General features: G+C 40.0%; 1 protein-coding gene across 5 annotated transcripts in view; it reads left to right on the top strand.

The window, feature by feature from the left end:
* LOC133632213 (membrane-associated phosphatidylinositol transfer protein 2-like) overlaps positions 1–22,140 on the top strand; it is a 154,892-nt gene that overhangs the window by 72,019 nt on the left and 60,733 nt on the right. For all 5 annotated transcript variants that reach the window (XM_062024510.1, XM_062024514.1, XM_062024513.1 and 2 more), the window contains exons 3-4: positions 20,487–20,701; positions 21,324–21,445. In XM_062024510.1, the coding sequence (XP_061880494.1) occupies positions 20,487–20,701; positions 21,324–21,445 (337 nt within the window). The remainder of the gene's footprint in view (positions 1–20,486; positions 20,702–21,323; positions 21,446–22,140) is intronic.

Here is a 22,140-nt window from a genome sequence, read left to right as displayed (position 1 = left end):
TACTTTGATTTGGATGACAAAGACGCAGACGTGCTACTGTGAGTATGCAGCTTTGGCTTCTAAACATTTGATCGCTTGACCGTATGTGCGCAACTTTTTTTTGCGTATGTACGTAACTTTTTAAAAATATATACCGTATTTCCTTGAATAGCCGCAGGGGCGCTAATTAATTTAAAACCTCTTCTCACTCCTGCGGTTACCTAAACCATGCGGAATGAGCAAGCATGCTCTAATTATTTTAAAACCTCTTCTCACTCCGGCGCATACCTTATCATTAAAAACACATTTAATAAAAAAAACGTTATTATGATCTTACCTTTACTTGTAGATGGGTCCATGTGCAGCTGCTTCTGATCAAAGGCAGTCTTTCTCATCTTTCTTCAATTTTAAAAGTCTCTGGAGATATTCCTCTAATTATTACCTCCTGCTTCGATTGAAAGTCCAGTTTAGAAAACGGTTTTATTTTAGATATGTAATCCTCCATGTTAAAAGTGCAAGCAAACAATTGCTGCATGCTTGCTGCTTGCTGTCTTCTTCTGCAGTACCTGTCTCCTGCAGTACTGGTAGTCGCAAGAAGGATCACTAGCGCCCTCTACCACCTGGAGGCGGGAGTCATTTAATGACTCATATTTGACCCGGCGGAAGTGCCAAGCATGCGCTAATTATTTTGCAAAACGAGTTTGACCCGGCTGTAATTCTAGGCAGGCGAATACTATATTCCCGGCGCCAATTCAAGGAAATACGGTAAGCTTTATGAACCTTGGGTTAGGTGAACGGTCTTTTGGGCTGAGTGATTGTGTGTGTTGATCAGGTGTTTGAATTGTATTGGCGTGTTCTATGGAGCTAGGAGCTAGCAGAGGAGCTAGGAGCTAGCATAACAAACACGCAGGTGTTTTTATGCAGGATTAATTTGTGGCATATTAAATATAAGCCTGGTTGTGTTGTGGCTAATAGAGTATATATATGTCTTGTGTTTATTTACTGTTGTAGTCATTCCCAGCTGAATATCAGGTCACCCGCGGCTCTCACAGCATCTTCCCTATCTGAATAGCTTCAACTCCCCACTAGTCCTTCACTTGCACTTTACTCATCCACAAATCTTTCATCCTCGCTCAAATTAATGGGGAAATTGTCGCTTTCTCGGTCCGAATCTCTCTCACTTCATGCGGCCATCATTGTAAACAATAGGGAACTTTGCGTATATGTTCAACTGACTACGTCACGCTACTTCCGGTAGGGGCAAGCCTTTTTTTTATCAGATACCAAAAGTTGCAATCTTTATCGTCGTTGTTCTATACTAAATCCTTTCAGCAAAAATATGGCAATATCGCGAAATGATCAAGTATGACACATAGAATAGATCTGCTATCCCCGTTTAAATAAAAAAAAATCATTTCAGTAGGCCTTTAAAGTTATCTTCATTGAAAAGTACAGTGCTTTTCCTTCAAAAATTAGGACATTTCAATGTGACCCAAAACTTTTGAACGGTAGTGTACATGCTCTAGACATTGTAATAACAACCCAAAGAAATATATAAAAGACATTTTACTTACTTGAATCTGATGAATCCAGCCCAATGAAACAAATAGATGTTGTTCGAAGGAAACCTTGAGAGGTTGTGTGAGTTCATGGCCAGAAAGCGTGACTTAAACACATTTACGATCCAATAGCCTTGTGAGACTGAACAATAGGACCCAATGACTATGTAAATGTGGTAAAAAAAAATATAACGGATTGTTTTTTTTAGGATGGTTAAAGGTAACGTTGTAATTTTACAACAAGGGGTGTTACAGGGTTAAAAGTCAGGAGAGTTTTTTTGTATTCATCATCAACAGCTTTTGAATTTTTTTCCCTCATTTGGTGTAAACACATGCTGGGGGATTTATTTAATCCAGCAGCACTGCCAGCTGATGCCGCCCGTACACAGAAGACGCCGACTCACATCATAACATTGTGCATTATTTAACGGCAGATGCGTGCCGAACATTTAGCAGATGTGTTAGCGTGGCTGTACTTCAAATGAAAACACGTCTGTACTGTGTTGATCAGATTTAAGCGTTTTTATTAGGAAGTAGTGCGGCTCTCATTGTAATACCGTAGTACCTCGATTTATAAGCTTGATATGTTTAATGACGAAGCTCTTAACGCATAACACTTGTGTCTCTCTTGTCTTCCATTGGAAATAATTGAAATCAATTTAATTGGTGCTCCACCGGCAACAGGTGGGACAGGGGTTAGTGTGTGCGCCTCACAATTCGAAGGTCAAGCGTTCGATCCCGAGCTCGGGGTCTGTCTGTGTGGATTTTGCATGTTCTCCCCGTGACAGCGTCTTCCCTCTGGTAGTTTTATAAAATAATGCAATGATAATGTACAGCTTTTACCTCGGAGAGTGGACTTCTATGGTATCTCCTTCCAGCTGGTTCTCCGTCAAACACACCATCAGCAGCTTTTATATCTTTTCATGGATAAATGCCTGCTGATTAGATATTATTTTAACTATCTTGGCTCATGTTTTTAATTATTTCTTTTTTTTAACTAATTGAATATCATCAACTACTTCTTCTCACACTCACTTTCTTCCTTCCCGTGCTTGGAAAAACAAAGTTATGTCAAACTTTAGCTGTAAGCTAATACTATCGAGTGAGACCAAATGCTTTGGTCCCACCTTACGGGTTTCTCCGTGGCATTTGCTATAACAACTAACGGCACTGATGCTTGTAACTCAGATACTTGCTTGCAACTTAAAGCATAACAATTAGCCGAAAGGCAGCTCTTATCTCAAAACACTTATAAAATGGGGCACTTTTAAGTGGAGGTGCTACTGTACTTGGAAGTTCACAATTGTTATCATAATTTCACTGATGCAGGGTCAGAAAATAATGGAAATAAACATTATTTGTTCAAGGGTAGGAGCTGTGTCCATAATTGAACTTTAATCATTAGCTGTACAGGCAATGTTTTAAGTACCAGTAGAGTTAAAAAACAAGTTGCCTCTATATTGAAGCTATTATCATTTATATCTGATTTTTGACACCAAAAGACTTCCAAAGTTTGCGAATAAATAGATGTGATCAAAATAGTAACAATCTCGTGGTGATTCGCTAGCCATTTTCAGAGGTAATGAGGAAACCAGTCACATGATCCGTGACGTCGCGCTAGAAACCACAGAGCCCTACCCCATCAACAACAATGCTAATCAAGCAGACTTTGTGAGAGCCAACAACGATTACTTTGGGAAAAAATACAACACAGAACATTATATTTTTTGAGCCCGAACACAAAGAGGATGAGGACAAGTTTTAAAAGCCGAGTGCTAAACAAATGCAGCTTTATTGTAACACTATAGCATCAGCAGCATTTCTAGGTGCTAAACATACAAACTAAACATAATAAAACAAATTATATACAATTTCCACACTCATTCTGATGCCGACAAACGGGACACTCGCATATTTCCGTTTGGATGAAGATTCAATCGCTAAAAGTTGCTGCAACTATGTCTTTTTTTTTTTTGCCATCTATGGGGATATCAAAGTCGACCAGCCTCTCGGTTCATGGCCACATATTTCTACAACCAGGTGAGAAATGCATTAAATTGTCATCTAGAATTTAGTTTTAGCAACTTTGAGATGAAGTAGAACAAGCCGCATAAGCTAGCATTAGCTCACTGCTATCAATGGCCGCTAAAAATAGGCCATCTGCCTTGGCGCTTACAATAACACAATATCACTCATACTTGGTCAATTTTCAGGTCACAATATGTGAATGGAGTATTGTTGGCGGTTTCTGGGGGTTTTGAGAGGCTATAATGGGTGCAGTAGAGGACCCTTGATCTGTTGACTCAATTGTTGCATGAAAAAAGCCAAGGATATATGTCTTGCATAAAGATTGTAAATAATAAACAGCACATTTTTGCGTATTTCCAGTACGGCTGATCTGATAACATGGTCAGAGTGCAGGAGCGTTACTACAGTGACATAAAATCTACAGAAATAGTCGAGAATATTCAGAGCAGAATATTCAAAATGGCTGACTAAATTTGTGGCATTCTGTGATGTTTAGACGGTATTTTTACATACTTTGCGTATTGGATTAGATACGGTTAAATGGATACAATGGCTTATTGGATACAATGAAACACAATTAAGCATATGAAGTCAACTTGTTTTTCCACTCTACTGGTACCTTCTAACACAACAGTCACAGAATTGTGGAAATACTAGGGATGCACCATAAATATCGGGCCGATAGGAGGAATTATAAATCCAATAACTTAAAAAAAAATAAAAAAAAGCTTTGATAACTGATTTAAAAAATGCTCCAATGACGCGAGATTACCCGAAATGTGCTGTAGGTGGGTTAGCGTGAGCAAATATAGTTAAGGTTGTGGTAAACTCCTCCTCCAGCTCATATAAACAAATATGGCATCGATCTTCACTTATTCAGAGGAAGACTTTTCACGTGCTGTGTTGCACCAAAGGTTCAGCAAACATTTCGCAAGGCGGGGAAAAAACATTGCGCTTCAGCACATCAAAAATGAAATCAACGTCCTTTGACTGTGTTTTGAAACCCAGCAGAGACACCTCAAACTCGCAAAAGAAAAGCTCAGGGCTTGTTCCTAGTTTGCCAGAGACGACCCGAGGGCTAAAGCGATCTGTGATTACATCATGGCACTGAACGACCAGCCCTTTATCATCGTTGAAGATGCTAGAACCTTTGTCAGGACAAATCTACAGGTACAGTTTGTGAAAGCCACCTTTGTTTGAGTCATTCTTACTTCCAGGTGGCACAAAATACAGTTAAAAAATATATATATATATACAATAATGTTATCGGTATCAGTCTTGAGAGGCAGGAAGGTATCGGCGATATTGTGCATCCCTAAAAAAAAAATGTAACTGTCAGGTTCAAACACTGATGACATCTATTAAACAAGACAAGAGGCAAAGAATTAAACAGAGACAGAATTCAATTTGGACTCAATATATTGAGGAGAGTCGCCCGGACATTGTATCCTTCTACAATCTCCAGCACGCTCTGCCACAAGATTGCACTCCTCCTTTATTTGACTTTCTCCTCCCACCTGACCACCGCTTCCACTTCCAGAGGGAAGTGGGTCGTAAACAGCGTTGCCTTTGGTTACAGAATAGTTCAAAAGAAGAGTTCCATAAAATAGTTCAAAAAGAGTTCCATAAAATAGTTCAAAAAGAGTTCGTAAAATACTTCAAAAAGAGTTTGTCTGGAAATTGGGCAGATCCTGTCATCTCTCCGCTTTGAAGTCCTTGGGCCAGAACAACATCCTTCTGTTGATTACCATACATGAGAGAAAACAGAAAACCCTTCATGTGGCTCTCCCCCCTTATATTACACAGTGGAGTTTTACGAGCCTTACTCTTGGTAGGCCTCAAAGACAGCCCCGGTCCTTTTGCCTGGAACTCATTTCAACACAAAGTTTTTTGTGATAATTTAGAAACAATTATTCTAACAGTTACCCTTCTTATGATTTGTGATAATATAAATGAGTGCCCTCATTTTGTTCCATAACTGTAAATGGTATCTGTAGCAGCTTCCATGGGATGTGGTCAAAATGCTTGTGAAGACATGCCAGCAAACTGAACTGAGGTCACGGTGACGTCTGACTGGTAGTGCCGAAGTCTCGCGTGACCACAAGTAGTGTGCGTTGCGTTCACTAACTTCGGATTCATTCAACTTAAAAGGTTTTACTATACCGCATTATTTCGTATGGCTGTTTGTCATCGTGGAACTGTGGACCAGCTCTATACTCTCTGCAGGGTCCTTGAGGGTGCATGGGAGTTTGCCCAACCAGTCTACATGTGCTTTGTGGACTTGGAGAAGGCATTCGACCGTGTCCCTCGGGAAGTCCTGTGGGGAGTGCTCAGAGAGTATGGGGTATCGGACCGTCTGATTGTGGCGGTCCGCTCCCTGTACGATCAGTGTCAGAGCTTGGTCCACATTGCCGGCAGTAAGTCGGACACGTTTCCAGTGAGGGTTGGACTCCGCCAAGGCTGCCCTTTGTCACCCATTCTGTTCATAACTTTTATGGACAGAATTTCTAGGCGCAGTCAAGTCGTTGAGGGGATCCGGTTTGGTGGCTGCGGGATTAGGTCTCTGCTTTTTGCAGATGATGTGGTCCTGATGGCTTCATCTGGCCAGGATCTTCAGCTCTCACTGGATCGGTTCGCAGCTGAGTGTGAAACGACTGGGATGAGAATCAGCACCTCCAAGTCCGAGTCCATGGTTCTCGCCCGGAAAAGGGTGGAGTGCCATCTCCGGGTTGCGGAGGAGACCCTGCCCCGAGTGGAGGAGTTCAAGTACCTCGGAGTCTTGTTCACGAGTGAGGGAAGAGTGGATGGTAAGATCGACCGGCGGATCGGTGCGGCGTCTTCAGTAATGCGGACGCTGTATCGATCCGTTGTGGTGAAGAAGGAGCTGAGCCGGAAGGCAAAGCTCTCAATTTACCGGTCGATCTACGTTCCCATCCTCACCTATGGTCATGAGCTTTGGGTTATGACCGATAGGACAAGATCACAGGTACAAGCGGCCGAAATTAGTTTCTTCCGCCGGGTGGTGGGGCTCTCCCTTAGAGATAGGGTGAGAAGCTCTGCCATCCGGGAGGAGCTCAAAGTAAAGCCGCTGCTCCTCCACATGGAGAGGAGCCAGATGAGGTGGTTCGGGCATGTGGTTAGGATGCCACCCGAACACCTCCCTAGGGAGGTTTTTAGGGCACGTCTGACCGGTAGGAGGCCACGGGGAAGACCCAGGACACTATGGGAAGACTATGTCTCCCGGCTGGCCTGGGTACGCCTCTGGATCCCCCGGGAAGAGCTGGACGAAGTGGCTGGGGAGAGGGAAGTCTGGGCTTCCCTGCTTAGGCTGCTGCCCCCGCGACCCGACCTCGGATAAGCGGAAGAAGATGGATGGACGGATGGGTTTGTCATCAGTGTTTCGTGAGATAATCCGCTTTGAGCTGTAGATGTTTGGGAACGTGACTCAGCGGCTCATGTCCCAAAGTATTCAGACATTTTTTTCCCCTTAACTCGTGTTGCACCACACAATATCTACAGCCGCATACACCTCTATATTATTTCCTACTGTAGTGCATGCATAGAAGGGGAGTTCTTACATGAGTGGCCCGTAGTTACCTTTCCCCCTGACCTCACCCTTGCTGCACCGGTCTCCATGGCGACCGTGACATCAGCAGCAGTGTGTTGGCGGTCAGGAGGGGTTAAATGAAGGGAGGAAATGGACGACGAAGAGAGGAGAGAAAAGTTCTGCATTCTGGGTTTTAGCTGGTGCCTGTAGATTCCCTCACTCCATTGCTGCCTGGTTACCAGGGCAACTGCAGCATTTAAGGCCTCCTCGCCTTCCTGCGAGCCGTCGTCAGTGTATAGATGAAGCGTATATGAAGGCCTGGCCGTGCGTTCTCTGCTCCCTTTTTTGCTTCCCCTCACAATGTCTCCGGTCCTCTTTCGACAACTCATTTACTATTCATCCACCGCCGCATTGGGATTTTCATGCGCAAGGGATGTGTGAGAAATGAAATATGGTCGCGTCTCGTTCCCTCGCGCGCATCCGTGGCGTTCTGACGACTGTGTCTGCGGAGAGAAGTGGAAAGCTGCATCTCGATCAGATAACTCTGTGAACTAACTTGACGCCAGGAGGAGGGTAAAAAAAGGGAGAGAAAAAAACAAACAGGATGTGACTCCCATCCTGTTGGAGAAGTCAGATTCTAACACATACAGCAGCCTTTCACGATGACGGCGATTAGTTAGTGGTGACATGATGATTTAGCGAAAACGTGCAATGTGACACAGGATTTATGGGACTATGGAAGCACTCGTGTAATGCTATTCAACTAAATAGTGCTATGTCACACCTTCACATGTTTAACTTAACAAATGGCTAACAGCAATGTTGTGCGTTAAAACACAACTACGTAAGGCGCATAAGGACTCCTGTCATATAGAGCAGTGGTCCCCAACCACCGGTCCGAGGACCGGTACCGGTCCGTGACGCATTTGCTATCGGGCCGCAGAGAAACATTAAATAATTTATAAAGGACTGCATTTTCTCCCACTTAACTTTCGCCTTGTCCCTCTAGACCAGTGTTAGACCAGCACTAGTGTGCCGCGAGATACAGTCTGGTGTGCCGTGGGAGATTATCTAATTTCACCTATTTGGGTAAAAAATATTTTTTGCCAGTAATTGTAGTCTGCAAATTTTGTGTTGTTGTTGAATGTCGGTGTTGTCTAGAGCTTGGCAGAGTAAGTAGGTGGCAGCCGGTGCTAATTGCTTTGTAGATGTCGGAAACAGCGGGAGGCAGGGTGCAGGTAAAATTGTGTCCAATGCTTACACCAAAAATAAACAAAAGGTGAGTGCCCCTAAGAAAAGGCATCGAAGCTTAGGGAAGGCTATGCAGAACGAAACTAAAACTGAACTGGCTACAAAGTAAACAAAAACAGAATGCTGGACGACAGCAAAGACTTACTGTGGAGCAAAGACGGCGTCCACAATGTACATCCGAACGTGACATGACAATCAACAACGTCCCCACAAGGAAGGATAAAAACAACTCAAATATTCTTGATCGCTAAAACAAAGTAGATGCGGGAAATTTCGCTCAAAGGAAGACATGAAAAAGCCACCAAAATAGGAGCGCAAGACAAGAAGTAAAACACTACACACAGGAAAACAGCAAAAAACTCCAAATAAGTCACGGCGTGATGTGACAGGTGGTGACAGTACACCTACTTTGAGACAAGAGCTATAGTGATGCATGCTTGGTTATGGTTTAAAGTCATATCCAACAATTGCGACGATGACTTTTTACTGTCAACTGAGTTTTGTTTTTTAATGATTTCTGCTGGTGGTGTGCCTCCGCATTTTTCAACGCAAAAAATGTGCCTGGACACAAAAAAGGTTGAAAAACACTGCACTAGACACACCAATAAGCTTGTTTATAGAGTTAACCCTAACCCTAACCCCAATAAAACTCCTCATAGGAAGTTGCCATTTGTTATATTTGTTCTAACTTTGTGACATGATACAATGCACATTAATGAACATGTAAAATAATTAATGTGACAGATTTTAGCCAAAGTCTGATTTCCACTTGCATCTCATTGCAAAGAAACGAGCACCAGTCTCCCACTAATTCAGCCTTTCTCACTTCTCTGTGAAATGCTTTGAGTGTCTAGAAAAGCGCTATATAAATCTAATCCATTATTATTATTATTATAGTGGGTTGTATTTTTCATGCACTTATTTTCGCTGTATTTATCTGGCACAAGTGGAAAGCCGGCCCCTGAAATTTACTTGCCTACAATAAACCGGTCCGTGGTGCAAAAAAGGTTGGGGACCACTGATATAGAGGATCCCTGACTAGCGTAAACATTGCTTATATGCCGTTCGATCAGTTTTTGTGAAAAAGTATGTGATCGCCATTGACAATGCATGCTTTTCAATGCCGATTAGAAACACAGATCCCTCCTGGCTAATTTGCATTTATTTAGTCCCCCAGCTGACAAGCTAGCAGCTAATTGTGTATCTCTATACAGTTTTGAGCTGCTTCCCTAAGTTAATAACCGCCTCAATTATGGCAAATAAACTGCATTTCTTAGTATCTTAAGTATCATTATACTGGAGGACAAGGCTAAACATGTTGTACTCCTAGAGAAAACAGGAGCATGCATGCTAATCGCTAAGTCAGCTATAAACAACAGGAGAAATTAGTGCTTAGTAAAGTTTAAGAAGCGTCGATAGAACCATGTTGAATCAGAGCGTAAGTAGCTATTATTATAGCAAATGAGTAAGTAGATTAATAAGAGTCTCGAGAGACAATAATACCTATATAATAATAACCTGCTTAGTGGTTAGAGCGTCCGCCCTGAGATCGGTAGGTTGTGAGTTTAAACCCCGGCAGAGTCATACCAAAGACTATAAAAATGGGACCCATTACCTCCCTGCTTCAAACCCTTGCATCAAATGTTTGAATTGGGGGTTAAATCACCAAAAATTATTCCCGGGCGCAGCCACCACTGCTGCCCACTGCTCCCCTCACCTCCCAGGGGGTGAACAAGGGGATGGGTCAAATGCAGAGGACAAATTTCACCACACCTAGTGTGTACGTGTGACAATCATTGGTACTTGAACTTAATATAACAGCAACTGTTGGTGTGTCAGCATTGTCACAGTAAGAGGGCAAATCGATCAAGGGTAATATCAATTGATGATCATTACTAGAATGATTAGATCTATATTTTTATTTTCACAATTTAAAAAAACAATTTTTTTTGTTAATGTTTACAAATTCAGAGAATACGTCTTTGGACACAGTAGGACTTTGAGGGCAAAACATATTTCAATGAGTAGTAGATAGTAGTGTTTGTTTAGTTATTGTGTAATTCTGACTAAGTTTTTCTTAAACAAGTGTATGTCATACAATAGAATAAAGAACAAGTTAAAACATTGTGCTTGCTGTATATTGTTAAACTGTCAATATCACTCACCATATAATAGAATAATTTTGTCATCAAACAGGAGAGCATGACATAAATCATGAATACATTGAAACATTTACAGTTAATACATGGGATTGGAATGGGTATTGGTATCGGCCGATCTCACTCATGGATGATCGGTATTGGAATCGACTGTTCTCACTTATTGATGATCGGTATTTGAATCGGAAACATACATCGGAACCTCCCTACTTATGTGTCCATGAAGAACAAACTTTAGTCCTGTCTCTTTAGGAATGTACTCTAAAGCTAAACTGGTTATGTGGATAAAAGACATCTGCTACAAAAACAGTCTCCTTTGTTTACACATCTCCACCCCTTGACAAGACCAAAAATCTGTCAATAGAACCTTAGGATTGTGCTGTAGACATGCATAAGACTGGAATGGGTCACAATAAGTAAGAAGCTTTGTGAAAAAGAGACCACTAATGTCACAAACATTAATGAATGGAATTAATACAACCTAACAGTCAATTGTTACATTCAACCAAAGCAAGAAAGGAGTGGCTCAAAATAATTAAGATCCTGGAGTCGCCTAGCCAGTCTACAAATCTTAGAATTGTGGACCTGCACAAGACTGGAGTGGGCTACAATCAGTAAGAAGCTTTATGAGAAAGAGACCAATATTGGCGCAAACATTTAGGAATGAAAGCAGAACAACCTAACAATCAATTGTTGCATACAACCAAAGTTAAGATGTTGGAGTTGCCGAGACAGTCTACAGATCTTAATCCCATTCAAGATCTTTGGAATATGTTACAACTTTGAGTTTCAAAGCAACAGCCTCAAAACTTTCACGGTTTAGAGAGAATCTAAAAAGGAGTGTAGCAAAACCCCTTAAGATGTTTGCAACCCTTTTGACCAACTACAATACACTTTTCAATGCTGTACTTGCCAACAAGGTTTTCTCCACTAAGTACAGTGGAACTTTGATTTGCAAAAAAAAAATTGTTCGCTTGAACAGGGTTCATAAATCGAAAAGTTTGTTTGGTGAAGCAAATTTTTTCGTAAGAAAAAAAATTTAAATTTAAATAATGGGGTCTCAGGTTCGACAAAAGTCCATATTTTAGTTAAGTTTTTACACTTTGAGTTTGAACACAATATAAAGTGCTGTACATTACTGCACACCAAACATAACAAGGAGGTGATGAATGAACTGTCTCAAGCTGAACTGGGCTTTATCAGAATCAGAATAGTTTTTATTGCCATTGTTTGAGAACGGGTTCACAAACTAGGAATTTTTCTTGGTGCAATCGTGCAACATAAAACATATAACACAGAATAGGTAATGAAATGAGCTGTGCCTGAGCTATCAGATCTTATGCTCTGCTTTGGCAACACACACACACACAAAAGTCCTTTTGGTGCCCTCACAAACAATTAGAAATCACAGAAATTCCTAACTTTACCAACCATATTGCAACAATAATAAACATTAAAAAAAGTAAAGTTTTTACTTGCAGTACAAAAGAGCAGACAGAGGGGGAGATGGGAGTGGCCGGGGGAGGGGCCGAGTGTGTGTGCTCTTGAAAGAGGAGGCGCTGAACGAGAGGTACCGTATTTTTCGGAGTATAAGTCGCTCCGGAGTATAAGTCGCACTGGCCGAAAATGCATAATAAAGAAAAAAAAAACATATATAAGTCGCACTGGAGTATAAGTCGCATTTTTGGGGGAAATTTATTTGATAAAACCCAACACCAAGAATAGACATTTGAAAGGCAATTTAAAATAAATAAAGAATAGTGAACAACAGGCTGAATAAGTGTACGTTATATGAGGCATAAATAACCAACTGAGAAGGTGCCTGGTATGTTAACGTAACATATTATGGTAAGAGTCATTCAAATAACTATAACATATAGAACATGCTATACGTTTACCAAACAATCTGTCACTCCTAATCGCTAAATCCCATGAAATCTTATACGTCTAGTCCAGGGGTAACCAACGTGGTGCCCGCGGGCACCAGGTAGCCCGTAAGGACCAGATGAGTAGCCCGCTGGCCTGTTCTAAAAATAGCTCAAATAGCAGCACTTACCAGTGAGCTGCCTCTATTTTTTAAATTGTATTTATTTACCAGCAAGCTGGTCTCGCTTTGCTCTACATTTTTAATTGTAAGAGAGACAAAACTCAAATAGAATTTGAAAATCCAAGAAAATATTTTAAAGACTTGGTCTTCACTTGTTTAAATAAATTCTTTTTTTTTTTTTACTTTGCTTCTTATAACTTTCAGAAAGACAATTTTAGAGAAAAAATACAACCTTAAAAATTATTTTAGGATTTTTAAACACATATACCTTTTTACCTTTTAAATTCCTTCCTCTTCTTTCCTGACAATTTATATCAATGTTCAATTAATTATTTTTTTATTTTTATTGTAAAGAATACTAAATACATTTTAATTTAATTCTTCAATTTAGCTTCTGTTTTTTCGACGAAGAATATTTGTGAAATATTTCTTCAAACTTATTATGATTAAAATTCCAAAAAATTATTCTGGCAAATCTAGAAAATCTGTAGAATCAAATTTAAATCTTATTTCAAAGTATTTTGAATTTCTTTTAAAATTTTTGTTCTGGAAAATCTAGAAGAAATAATGATTTGTTAGAAATATAGCTTGGTCCAATTTGTTATATATTCTAACAAAGTGCAGATTGGATTTTAACCTATTTAAAACATGTCATCAAAATTCTAAAATTAATCTTAATCAGGAAAAATTACTAATGATGTTCCATAAATTCTTTTTTTAATTTTTTCAAAAAGATTCGAATTAGCTAGTTTTTCTCTTCTTTTTTTCGGTTGAATTTTGAATTTTAAAGAGTCGAAATTGAAGATAAACTAAGTTTCAAAATTTAATTGTCATTTTTTTTCGTGTTTTCTCCTCTTTTAAACCGTTCAATTAAGTGTAAATATCATTAATTATTAATAATAACATAGAGTTAAAGGTAAATTGAGCAAATTGGCTATTTCTGGCAATTTATTGAAGTGTGTATCAAACTGGTAGCCCTTCGCATTAATCAGTACCCAAGAAGTAGCTCTTGGTTTCAAAAAGGTTGGTGACCCCTGGTCTAGTCTCTTACGTGAATGAGCTAAATAATATTATTTGATATTTTACGCTAATGTGTTAATAATTTCACACATAAGTCGCTCCTGAGTATTAGTCGCACCCCCGGCCAAACTATGAAAAAAGCTGCGATTTATAGTCCGAAAAATACAGTAGTCTTCTTTTCCGCTGTATGATTAGTCTGCTTTGGTGTATTTTTCCAGGAAAGTCCATTCTCATCGCAATTAAAAACTTGCTGAAGTTTGAAGTCGGTTTTCTCAATTTCTTCAATACAAGCAAACAAAAAATGGCTGACAGTGGGACACAAAATGAATGAATGAAGCGTTCGTACGCAGAGACATGGTTTGCACACAGAGGCATATATTACGCGATCTGAAAGTTTATCCGAAAAGTTCTCAAACAGATGGGTTTGTAAATTGGGCAATCAAATACGTATTTCCTTTGAAGGCCTACTGAAATGATTTTTTTTTATTTAAACGGGGATAGCAGATCTATTCTATGTGTCATACTTGATCATTTCGCGATATTGCCATATTTTTGCTGAAAGGATTTAGTATAGAACAACGACGATAAAGATTGCAACTTTTGGTATCTGATAAAAAAAAGGCTTGCCCCTACCGGAAGTAGCGTGACGTAGTCAGTTGAACATATACGCAAAGTTCCCTATTGTTTACAATGATGGCCGCATGAAGTGAGAGAGATTCGGACCGAGAAAGCGACAATTTCCCCATTAATTTGAGCGAGGATGAAAGATTTGTGGATGAGTAAAGTGCAAGTGAAGGACTAGTGGGGAGTTGAAGCTATTCAGATAGGGAAGATGCTGTGAGAGCCGGGGGTGACCTGATATTCAGCTGGGAATGACTACAACAGTAAATAAACACAAGACATATATATACTCTATTAGCCACAACACAACCAGGCTTATATTTAATATGCCACAAATTAATCCTGCATAAAAACACCTGCGTGTTTGTTATGCTAGCTCCTAGCTCCTCTGCTAGCTCCTAGCTTCATAGAACACGCCAATACAATTCAAACACCTGATCAACACACACAATCACTCAGCCCAAAAGACCGTTCACCTAACCCAAGGTTCATAAAGCTCATATATTTTTAAAAAGTTACGTACGTGACGCGCACGTACGGTCAAGCTATCAAATGTTTAGCAGCCAAGGCTGCATACTCACGGTACCTGATATTCAGCTGGGAATGACTACAACAGTAAATAAACACAAGACATATATTTACTCTATTAGCCACAACACAACCAGGCTTATATTTAATATGACACAAATTAATCCTGCATAAAAACACCTACGTCTTTGTTATGCTAACTCCTAGCTCCTATGCTAGCTCCTAGCTCCATAGAACACGCCAATACAATTCAAACACCTGATCAACACACACAATCACTCAGCCCAAAAGACCGTTCACCTAACCCAAGGTTCATAAAGCTTATATATTTTAAAAAAGTTACGTACATACGCAAAAAAAAGTTGCGCACATACGGTCAAGCGATCAAATGTTTAGAAGCCAAAGCTGCATACTCACAGTAGCACGTCTGCGTCTTTGTCATCCAAATCAAAGTAATCCTGGTAAGAGTCTGTGTTGTCCCAGTTCTCTACAGGCGTCTGTGTATCGAAGTCAAAAGTCCTCCTGGTTAGAGTCTCTGTTATCCGAGTTCTTCCATCTTGACTGCATCTTTCGGGAATGTAAACAAAGAAGCGCCGGCTGTGTACTGTTGTTGCTGACTTCGTTCGAAAAATACGTCCATTTCGCACCGACAACTTTCTTCTTTGCTTGCTCAGCTTCCTTCTCCATAATGCAATGAACATGATTGAAACAGATTCATGAACACAGATGTCCAGAATACTGTGGAATTATGAAATGAAAACAGAGCTTTTTCGTATTGGCTTCAATGTGGAAGGCATACCCGTGTTCCCCGGGCTACGTCACGCGCATACGTCATCCTCAGAGGCGTTTCGAACCGGAAGTTTAGCGGCAAATTTAAAATGTCACTTTATAAGTTAACCCGGCCGTATTGGCATGTGTTATAATGTTAAGATTTCATCATTGATATATAAACTATCAGACTGCGTGGTCGGTAGTAGTGGCTTTCAGTAGGCCTTTAATCAAATACAAATTAATTAATAATTGTTATTTATTGTTTTTCAGGAATCGGTCTATCTGTTACAATAAACTTAGCTTTGAAATTGTGGATTGTTCATATCTTACAATGGCAGCAAGGGATCACATACAGTACTGCACATTGGTGGTGCATATGTCGCCATGGCGTCTGGGTTACGTCTTGTGGACTATGTTGTTGTTGAGAGCGCAGCCAGCCAGTGGCTAATAAATGATCCGTCAGAGTTAATGAGGTCTGGTGGACTGGATGCTTGGTGTTCTCCTCCTCCTGCAGACTCCATTGATTCATAGCATGGCTCTCTGAATTGACTGCAGGAATCAGTTTGAGAATTGCTTCATACTAAAGTAGCAGCCGGTCCCTCGTTTAGCATATTTGACCACATTGGACGAGGACTGATAAGAGATAATCCTTGTCTTTACTGTTGTTTACAGCTTGTCCTTCTTTGCTATCTTTCAGCACTTGAACTATGCTCAAGGTCTTACAACTGTCAAAGTTCCGTTTTTGATACCGTCCTTCCTTGTTTGTGTCGTGCATGTGTGTGTGTGTGCGCAGTTTTGAGTCACCTTGCCATTGGTGTGCTCAACTGCACCCCGAGGGCTCCACCTCTATGAGCGCCTTGAATACAAATAAGGAAAAGGTGTGGCGGCTTTCAGGCTGTCAAGACTTCCAGGAAATGTTTTAGTTGAGCAGCACAACTGAAGCATCTGATTAAGGACAATATAAGCTTGACACCTTTTGAAATGATGTCATCACTTACATTTACAAGTTTAAGAGACAAAAGGAGGTTTAATCCAAATGCAGACCAATTCTGAGTAAAATTGTACATGCAATATGGATTATATAATCTTTTACAACAGTTTTTGACCCTGCATATGCCAAACCAAAAATGAAAGTATTTTACCACTCAGGGGATAAAGGCTGACTTTTTTTGTCCTTTCAGTAAGTTTTTGGTGTATTTTTGGCACTATTTTTTTGTGTTCCTCCATTATGCAATATTTTTACTAAGATGTTTTTTTCCATGTTAATATTTTTAATTTCAATGTCCAATTCTTTCACAGGTGTAGAATATATGGCCGTTATATGAAAATACCCAAATTAGGGCTACTACTAATGATTATTTTAATGTTCCACAAGTCAGCGATTATTTTTGGATTACCGTATTTTTCGGAGTATAAATCGCTCCGGAGTATAAATCGCACGGGCCGAAAATGCATAATAAAGAAGGAAAAAAACATATATAAGTCACACTGGAGTATAAGTCGCATTTTTTGGGGAAATCTATTTGAGAAAACCCAACACCAAGAATAGACATTTGAAAGGCAATTTAAAATAAATCAAGAATAGCGAACAACAGGCTAAATAAGTGTACGTTATATGAGGCATAAATAACCAACTGAGAACGTGCCTGGTATGTTAACGTAACATATTATGGTAAGAGTCATTCAAATAACTATAACATATAGAACATGCTATACGTTTACCAAACAATCTGTCCCTCCTAATCGCTAAATCCCCTCAAATCTTATACGTCTAGTCTCTTACGTGAATGAGCTAAATAATATTATTTGATATTTTACGGTAATGTGTTAATAATTTCACACATAAGTCGCTCCTGAGTATAAGTCGCACACCCGGCCAAACTATGAAAAAAACTGCGACTTATAGTCCGAAAAATACGGTAATCGACCAGTCAAACGCTTATTGTTCATTATCTTCTGTATACTTTTGATTTTGACGTTGAGTCCACTGCTTGATTTTAATTAATTTTTCAAACCTATTATTGTAGTTCAATTGTTAATGAGAAAAAAATAGTTTTACTTTATAGAAAGTATATAACCATAGTGAAAAATAAATCAACTGACTTAAAGTGCAAGATTTTCTGTAAACATGACAGTCAGTGCAAAAAGTATGTTTTATCTATTACTGTTAGGGTTATTAAACTGCAATTATATAAGTAAAGGAATAAAAATGTAAACATGAACATTCATCAATTAAAATCGTATTAGGTAGACAATAACAAATCTTTGTCGATTACATTTTATAATCAATGTTACTGTCACGGCGGGGTTGCAGCTTGCTGCGAGGTTTGTTCCCCCGGGATGCAAACGGACCACTCCGGACAGGACTTGCAGGTAGGAACATGATTTATTCTTGAAAAGTCAAAACAGCACCAAAAACAGAAAACTAGTCGAAGGAAAACACGTGCCGATCGCACTTGAAGCTAAGGAAAAAACTTAGCGCAGGAAACAGAGAACTATGGACATGGAACACTCACGAAATTGTGGCATGAAACAAACAAGACTTACTAGTAGGTTGCGGGAAGCAAACAATGACACCAGGCCGACTGACCGGCAAAGGCAGGCTTAAATAATGCCTCTGATTAGTGCTCGGGCAGCAGGTGAGTGGGCGAACACTAATCAGACACAGGTGGAAATAATAAGTAACTAACTAAAACAAACAAGGGTGCACAAAAACATGAACCAATGGAGTCCAAAACTAACAGAACATAACAAAAACTTCATCCGGACTACGGATCATGACAGTTACAGTTAAACCACTTAAACAGGACATAAAACGTCTTTAGTTTTTCAAAAGCACAAAAAAAATTTGGGATTATTTTTCTTTCCTTTTTTTCCTTTTTTTTTTTTTATATCTCTCAATCAACTTCAGTCCTAAACATGTAATGCTTTAATTATTTATTTGAACCCTTTGAAGGCCTTTTGATCAAATAGTATGATATATTTGCAAAAAATGAGTTATTTCTCAGTATTTTAAACCTGTGACATTATTTGATCAAAAGGTTCAGCAGTTTAAAACAAATTCATATTTTTGTATAGGACTTAAAGGCCTACTGAAATGATTTTTTTTTTGTTTAAACGGGAATAGCAGATCCATTCTATGTGTCATACTTGATCATTTCGCGATATTGCCATATTTTTGCTGAAAGGATTTAGTAGAGAAAATCGACGATAAAGTTCGCAACTTTTGCTCGCTGATGAAAAAGCCTTGCCTGTACCGGAAGTAGCGTGACGTCACAGGAGGTAATATTCCTCACAATTTTCCTTTGTTTACAATGGAGCGAGAGAGATTCGGAGCGACAAAGCGACGATTACCCCATTAATTTGAGCGAGGATGAAAGATTTGTGGATGACGAACGTTAGAGTGAAGAACTAGAGGCAGTGCAGGACGTATCTTTTTTCGCTCTGACCGTAACTTAGGTACAAGCTGGCTCATTGGATTCCACACTCTCTCCTTTTTCTATTGTGGATCACGGATTTGTATTTTAAACCACCCCGGATACTATATCCTCTTGAAAATGAGAGTCGAGCACGCGAAATGGACATTCACAGTGACTTTTATCTCCACGACAATACATCGGTGACACACTTAGCTACTGAGCTAACGTGATAGCATCGTTCTCAAATGCAGATAGAAACAAAATACATAAATCCCTGACTGGAAGGATAGACAGAAGATCAACAATACTATTAAACCATGTACATGTAACTACACGGTTAATAATTCTCAGCCTGGTAAAGCTTAACAATGCTGTTGCTAACGACGCTAAGGCTAACTTAGCAACCGGACCTCACAGAGCTATGATAAAAACATTAGCGCTCCACCTACGCCAGCCAGCCCTCATCTGCTCCTCAACACCCGTGCTCACCTGCGTTCCAGCGATCGACGGCGCGACGAAGGACTTCATCCGTGGGTTTGGCGGCTAGCATCGGCTAGGCGTCTGCTATCAGGGTAAGTAGTCCTTGTTGTGTTGCTACAGCCAGCCGCTAATACACGATCCCACCTACAAAGTTCTTCTTTGCAGCCTCCATTGTTCATTAAACAAATTGCAAAAGATTCACCAACACAGATGTCCAGAATACTGTGGAATTATGAAATGAAAACAGCTTTTTCTACGGGCTCCGAATACTTCCCTTGCCCTCGTGACGTCACACGCATACGTCAGCATAATAAAACGTTTTCAACCGGAAGTGTGGCGGGAAATTTAAAATTGCACTTTATAAGTTATCCCGGCCGTATTGGCATGTGTTGCAATGTTAAGATTCCATCATTGATATATAAACTATCAGACTGCGTGGTCGCTAGTAGTGGCTTTCAGTAGGCCTTTAAGTTTGTTGAGAAATTTTAATAAAAAAAATAAAAAAAAGAAGCCAAAATGGTGTTACGCCTTTCAAAAAACTTAGGGCTTTTATGTCCTGTTTAGCTTTGAAGAGTTTAAGTGGAATGTCCCTAGTGTGTAAATGTGAGTGTGAATGTTGTCCCCCCGCAACCCCGAAAGAGACAAGCGGTAGGAAATGGATGGATGCGTCCCGAGATGGTTAAATAAATGAAAAATGTGAAGTGAAGTGAATTCTATTTATATAGCGCTTTTCTCTAGTGACTCAAAGCGCTTTACACAGTGAAACCCCAATATCTAAGTTACATTTAAACCAGTGTGGGTGGCACTGAGAGCAGGTGGGTAAAGTGTCTTGCCCAAGGACACAACGGCAGTGACTAGGATGGCGGAAGCGGGGATCGAACCTGCAACCCTCAGGTTGATGGCACGGCCACTCTACCAACCGAGTTATACCGCTAATATGTGTAAATGTGTCCATTATCACCTAAAATGATCATCCATGCATCATAAAACATACATATTTTTTATACTTTATCCTTCATTTTATCAAACATTACCACACCTCAATGTGAATATATTTTGTATTTTGTCTTCTTGCAGAAAAAGAGCAGAGAAGAGAGCTCTGGCGAAGGCAGCGGCGTGGAAATCTTAAAGAACAAACCGTACACGGACGGACCGGGTGGAAGCGGCCAGTACACCCACAAGGTTTACCACATTGGCATGCACATTCCGAGCTGGTTCCGCTCCATCTTGCCCAAAGCGGCGCTGAGGGTTGAAGAGGAGTCGTGGAACGCCTACCCTTACACCCGCACCCGGTGAGCCCTGGCACAGTTTTTAGGCGTTCAAGTTCAACCTTGTTAGTCTTGAAAGGTTGCATGTTATACAATTATTTTCAGTGGTTTTTTTGAAACAACTCGGGAAGTTGGTAATACGTCGTTTTGTGTGTTTGCCGCTTTAATGCTTATCAGTTGTGTTGATTTAGTTATTGTACGTTATACCTTGACAATACGCATACATTTTAGGTTGTGTACTGATTTTAAGTATATTACTAAATTCAGACATCAGAGCAGGTGTCAAAGTATTTGTGAAGACACTCCCAGGCCGTCTGATCTCCCAGGCTCTCTCGTTTGGGAGCATGCCAGACCGTGTGGGGCTCGATTGAGACGTTCAGGTGCAGAAAAGAGACTCCCTGCCCTTGACTGTACTGTCAGGGACTTGATAGACTGCAAGTGCCTTGTTGACGCGTCTATTCAAGCAGTGACAGCTCGGCTGCAGGCGCCTCAGACGGGCACACGTTATATATCCTCAGCGGCGAGAGAGCGTTGTCACTTAAAAAGAGAGAAGCTGTTGCTAATGGAATGATGGAGGGCAGGTACCGACGAGGCCTATAACTGCGTCCTGAATCAGGAGTGATGCGAACTGCATCTTGTCCTTCAGGTACACCTGTCCCTTTGTGGAAAAGTTCTCCATCGACATTGAGACGTACTACCTGGCCGACACGGGCACCCAAGCAGATGTTTTCAACATGTCTGCTGCAGACAAGAGGCAGAGGACGATTGGTGAGACCAATAAATGTGTTCATGCACAAGCATTTTCATGTCACAGCCTTTAAATTCCAGCACAGACTGTATTTGCATTTTCTTGTTGCAAAACAGGTTTATTTTATTGTCAATAGATTTTTACAAAGTGTACTTAAGTGGCCTCCTGAAAGCTCTTTTGGTTTTCTTTACTTGAGGTACTGCTGAGGCCCACTTGTGGCCAATCTGTGCTCCTGCATTTTGCTACATTGCAAAAACTGAAATCTAAGTAAGATGAAATATCTCAAATAAGGGTGATATTTGCTTATTTTCTGTCTGATAAGATAATTCTTCTCACTAAGCAGATTTTATGTTAGAGTGTTTTACTTGTTTTAAGGGTTTTGGTCCTAAATGATCTCAGTAAGATATTACAGCTTGTAGCTGAGATTTGATGACCTATATTGAGTAAAACATGTTTGAAACTAGAATATCAACTGTTGCATCAACACTCACAAGTATAAAACTACTTTTTGAAAGTAATAATTTCTTACTTCAAGCATTAAGAAAACAAATCATGATGCCGAGCGCATATCATTATGTCAAGATAATGGTACTAGCATTTAATTAATTTAAGAATATTTTTCAACATATTGAGCAAAAAGGTCTTTTTTTTTTTTCTACCAAGAAAAGTGCACTTGTTATTAGTGAGAATATACTTATTTTAAGGTATTTTTGGG

Source organism: Entelurus aequoreus, linkage group LG17 (genome assembly GCF_033978785.1).
Source record: "Entelurus aequoreus isolate RoL-2023_Sb linkage group LG17, RoL_Eaeq_v1.1, whole genome shotgun sequence".
Lineage (NCBI taxonomy): Eukaryota > Metazoa > Chordata > Actinopteri > Syngnathiformes > Syngnathidae > Entelurus > Entelurus aequoreus.
The sequence above is the reverse complement of the archived record's forward strand: the minus strand, read 5'-3'. Positions and strand labels throughout refer to the sequence as shown.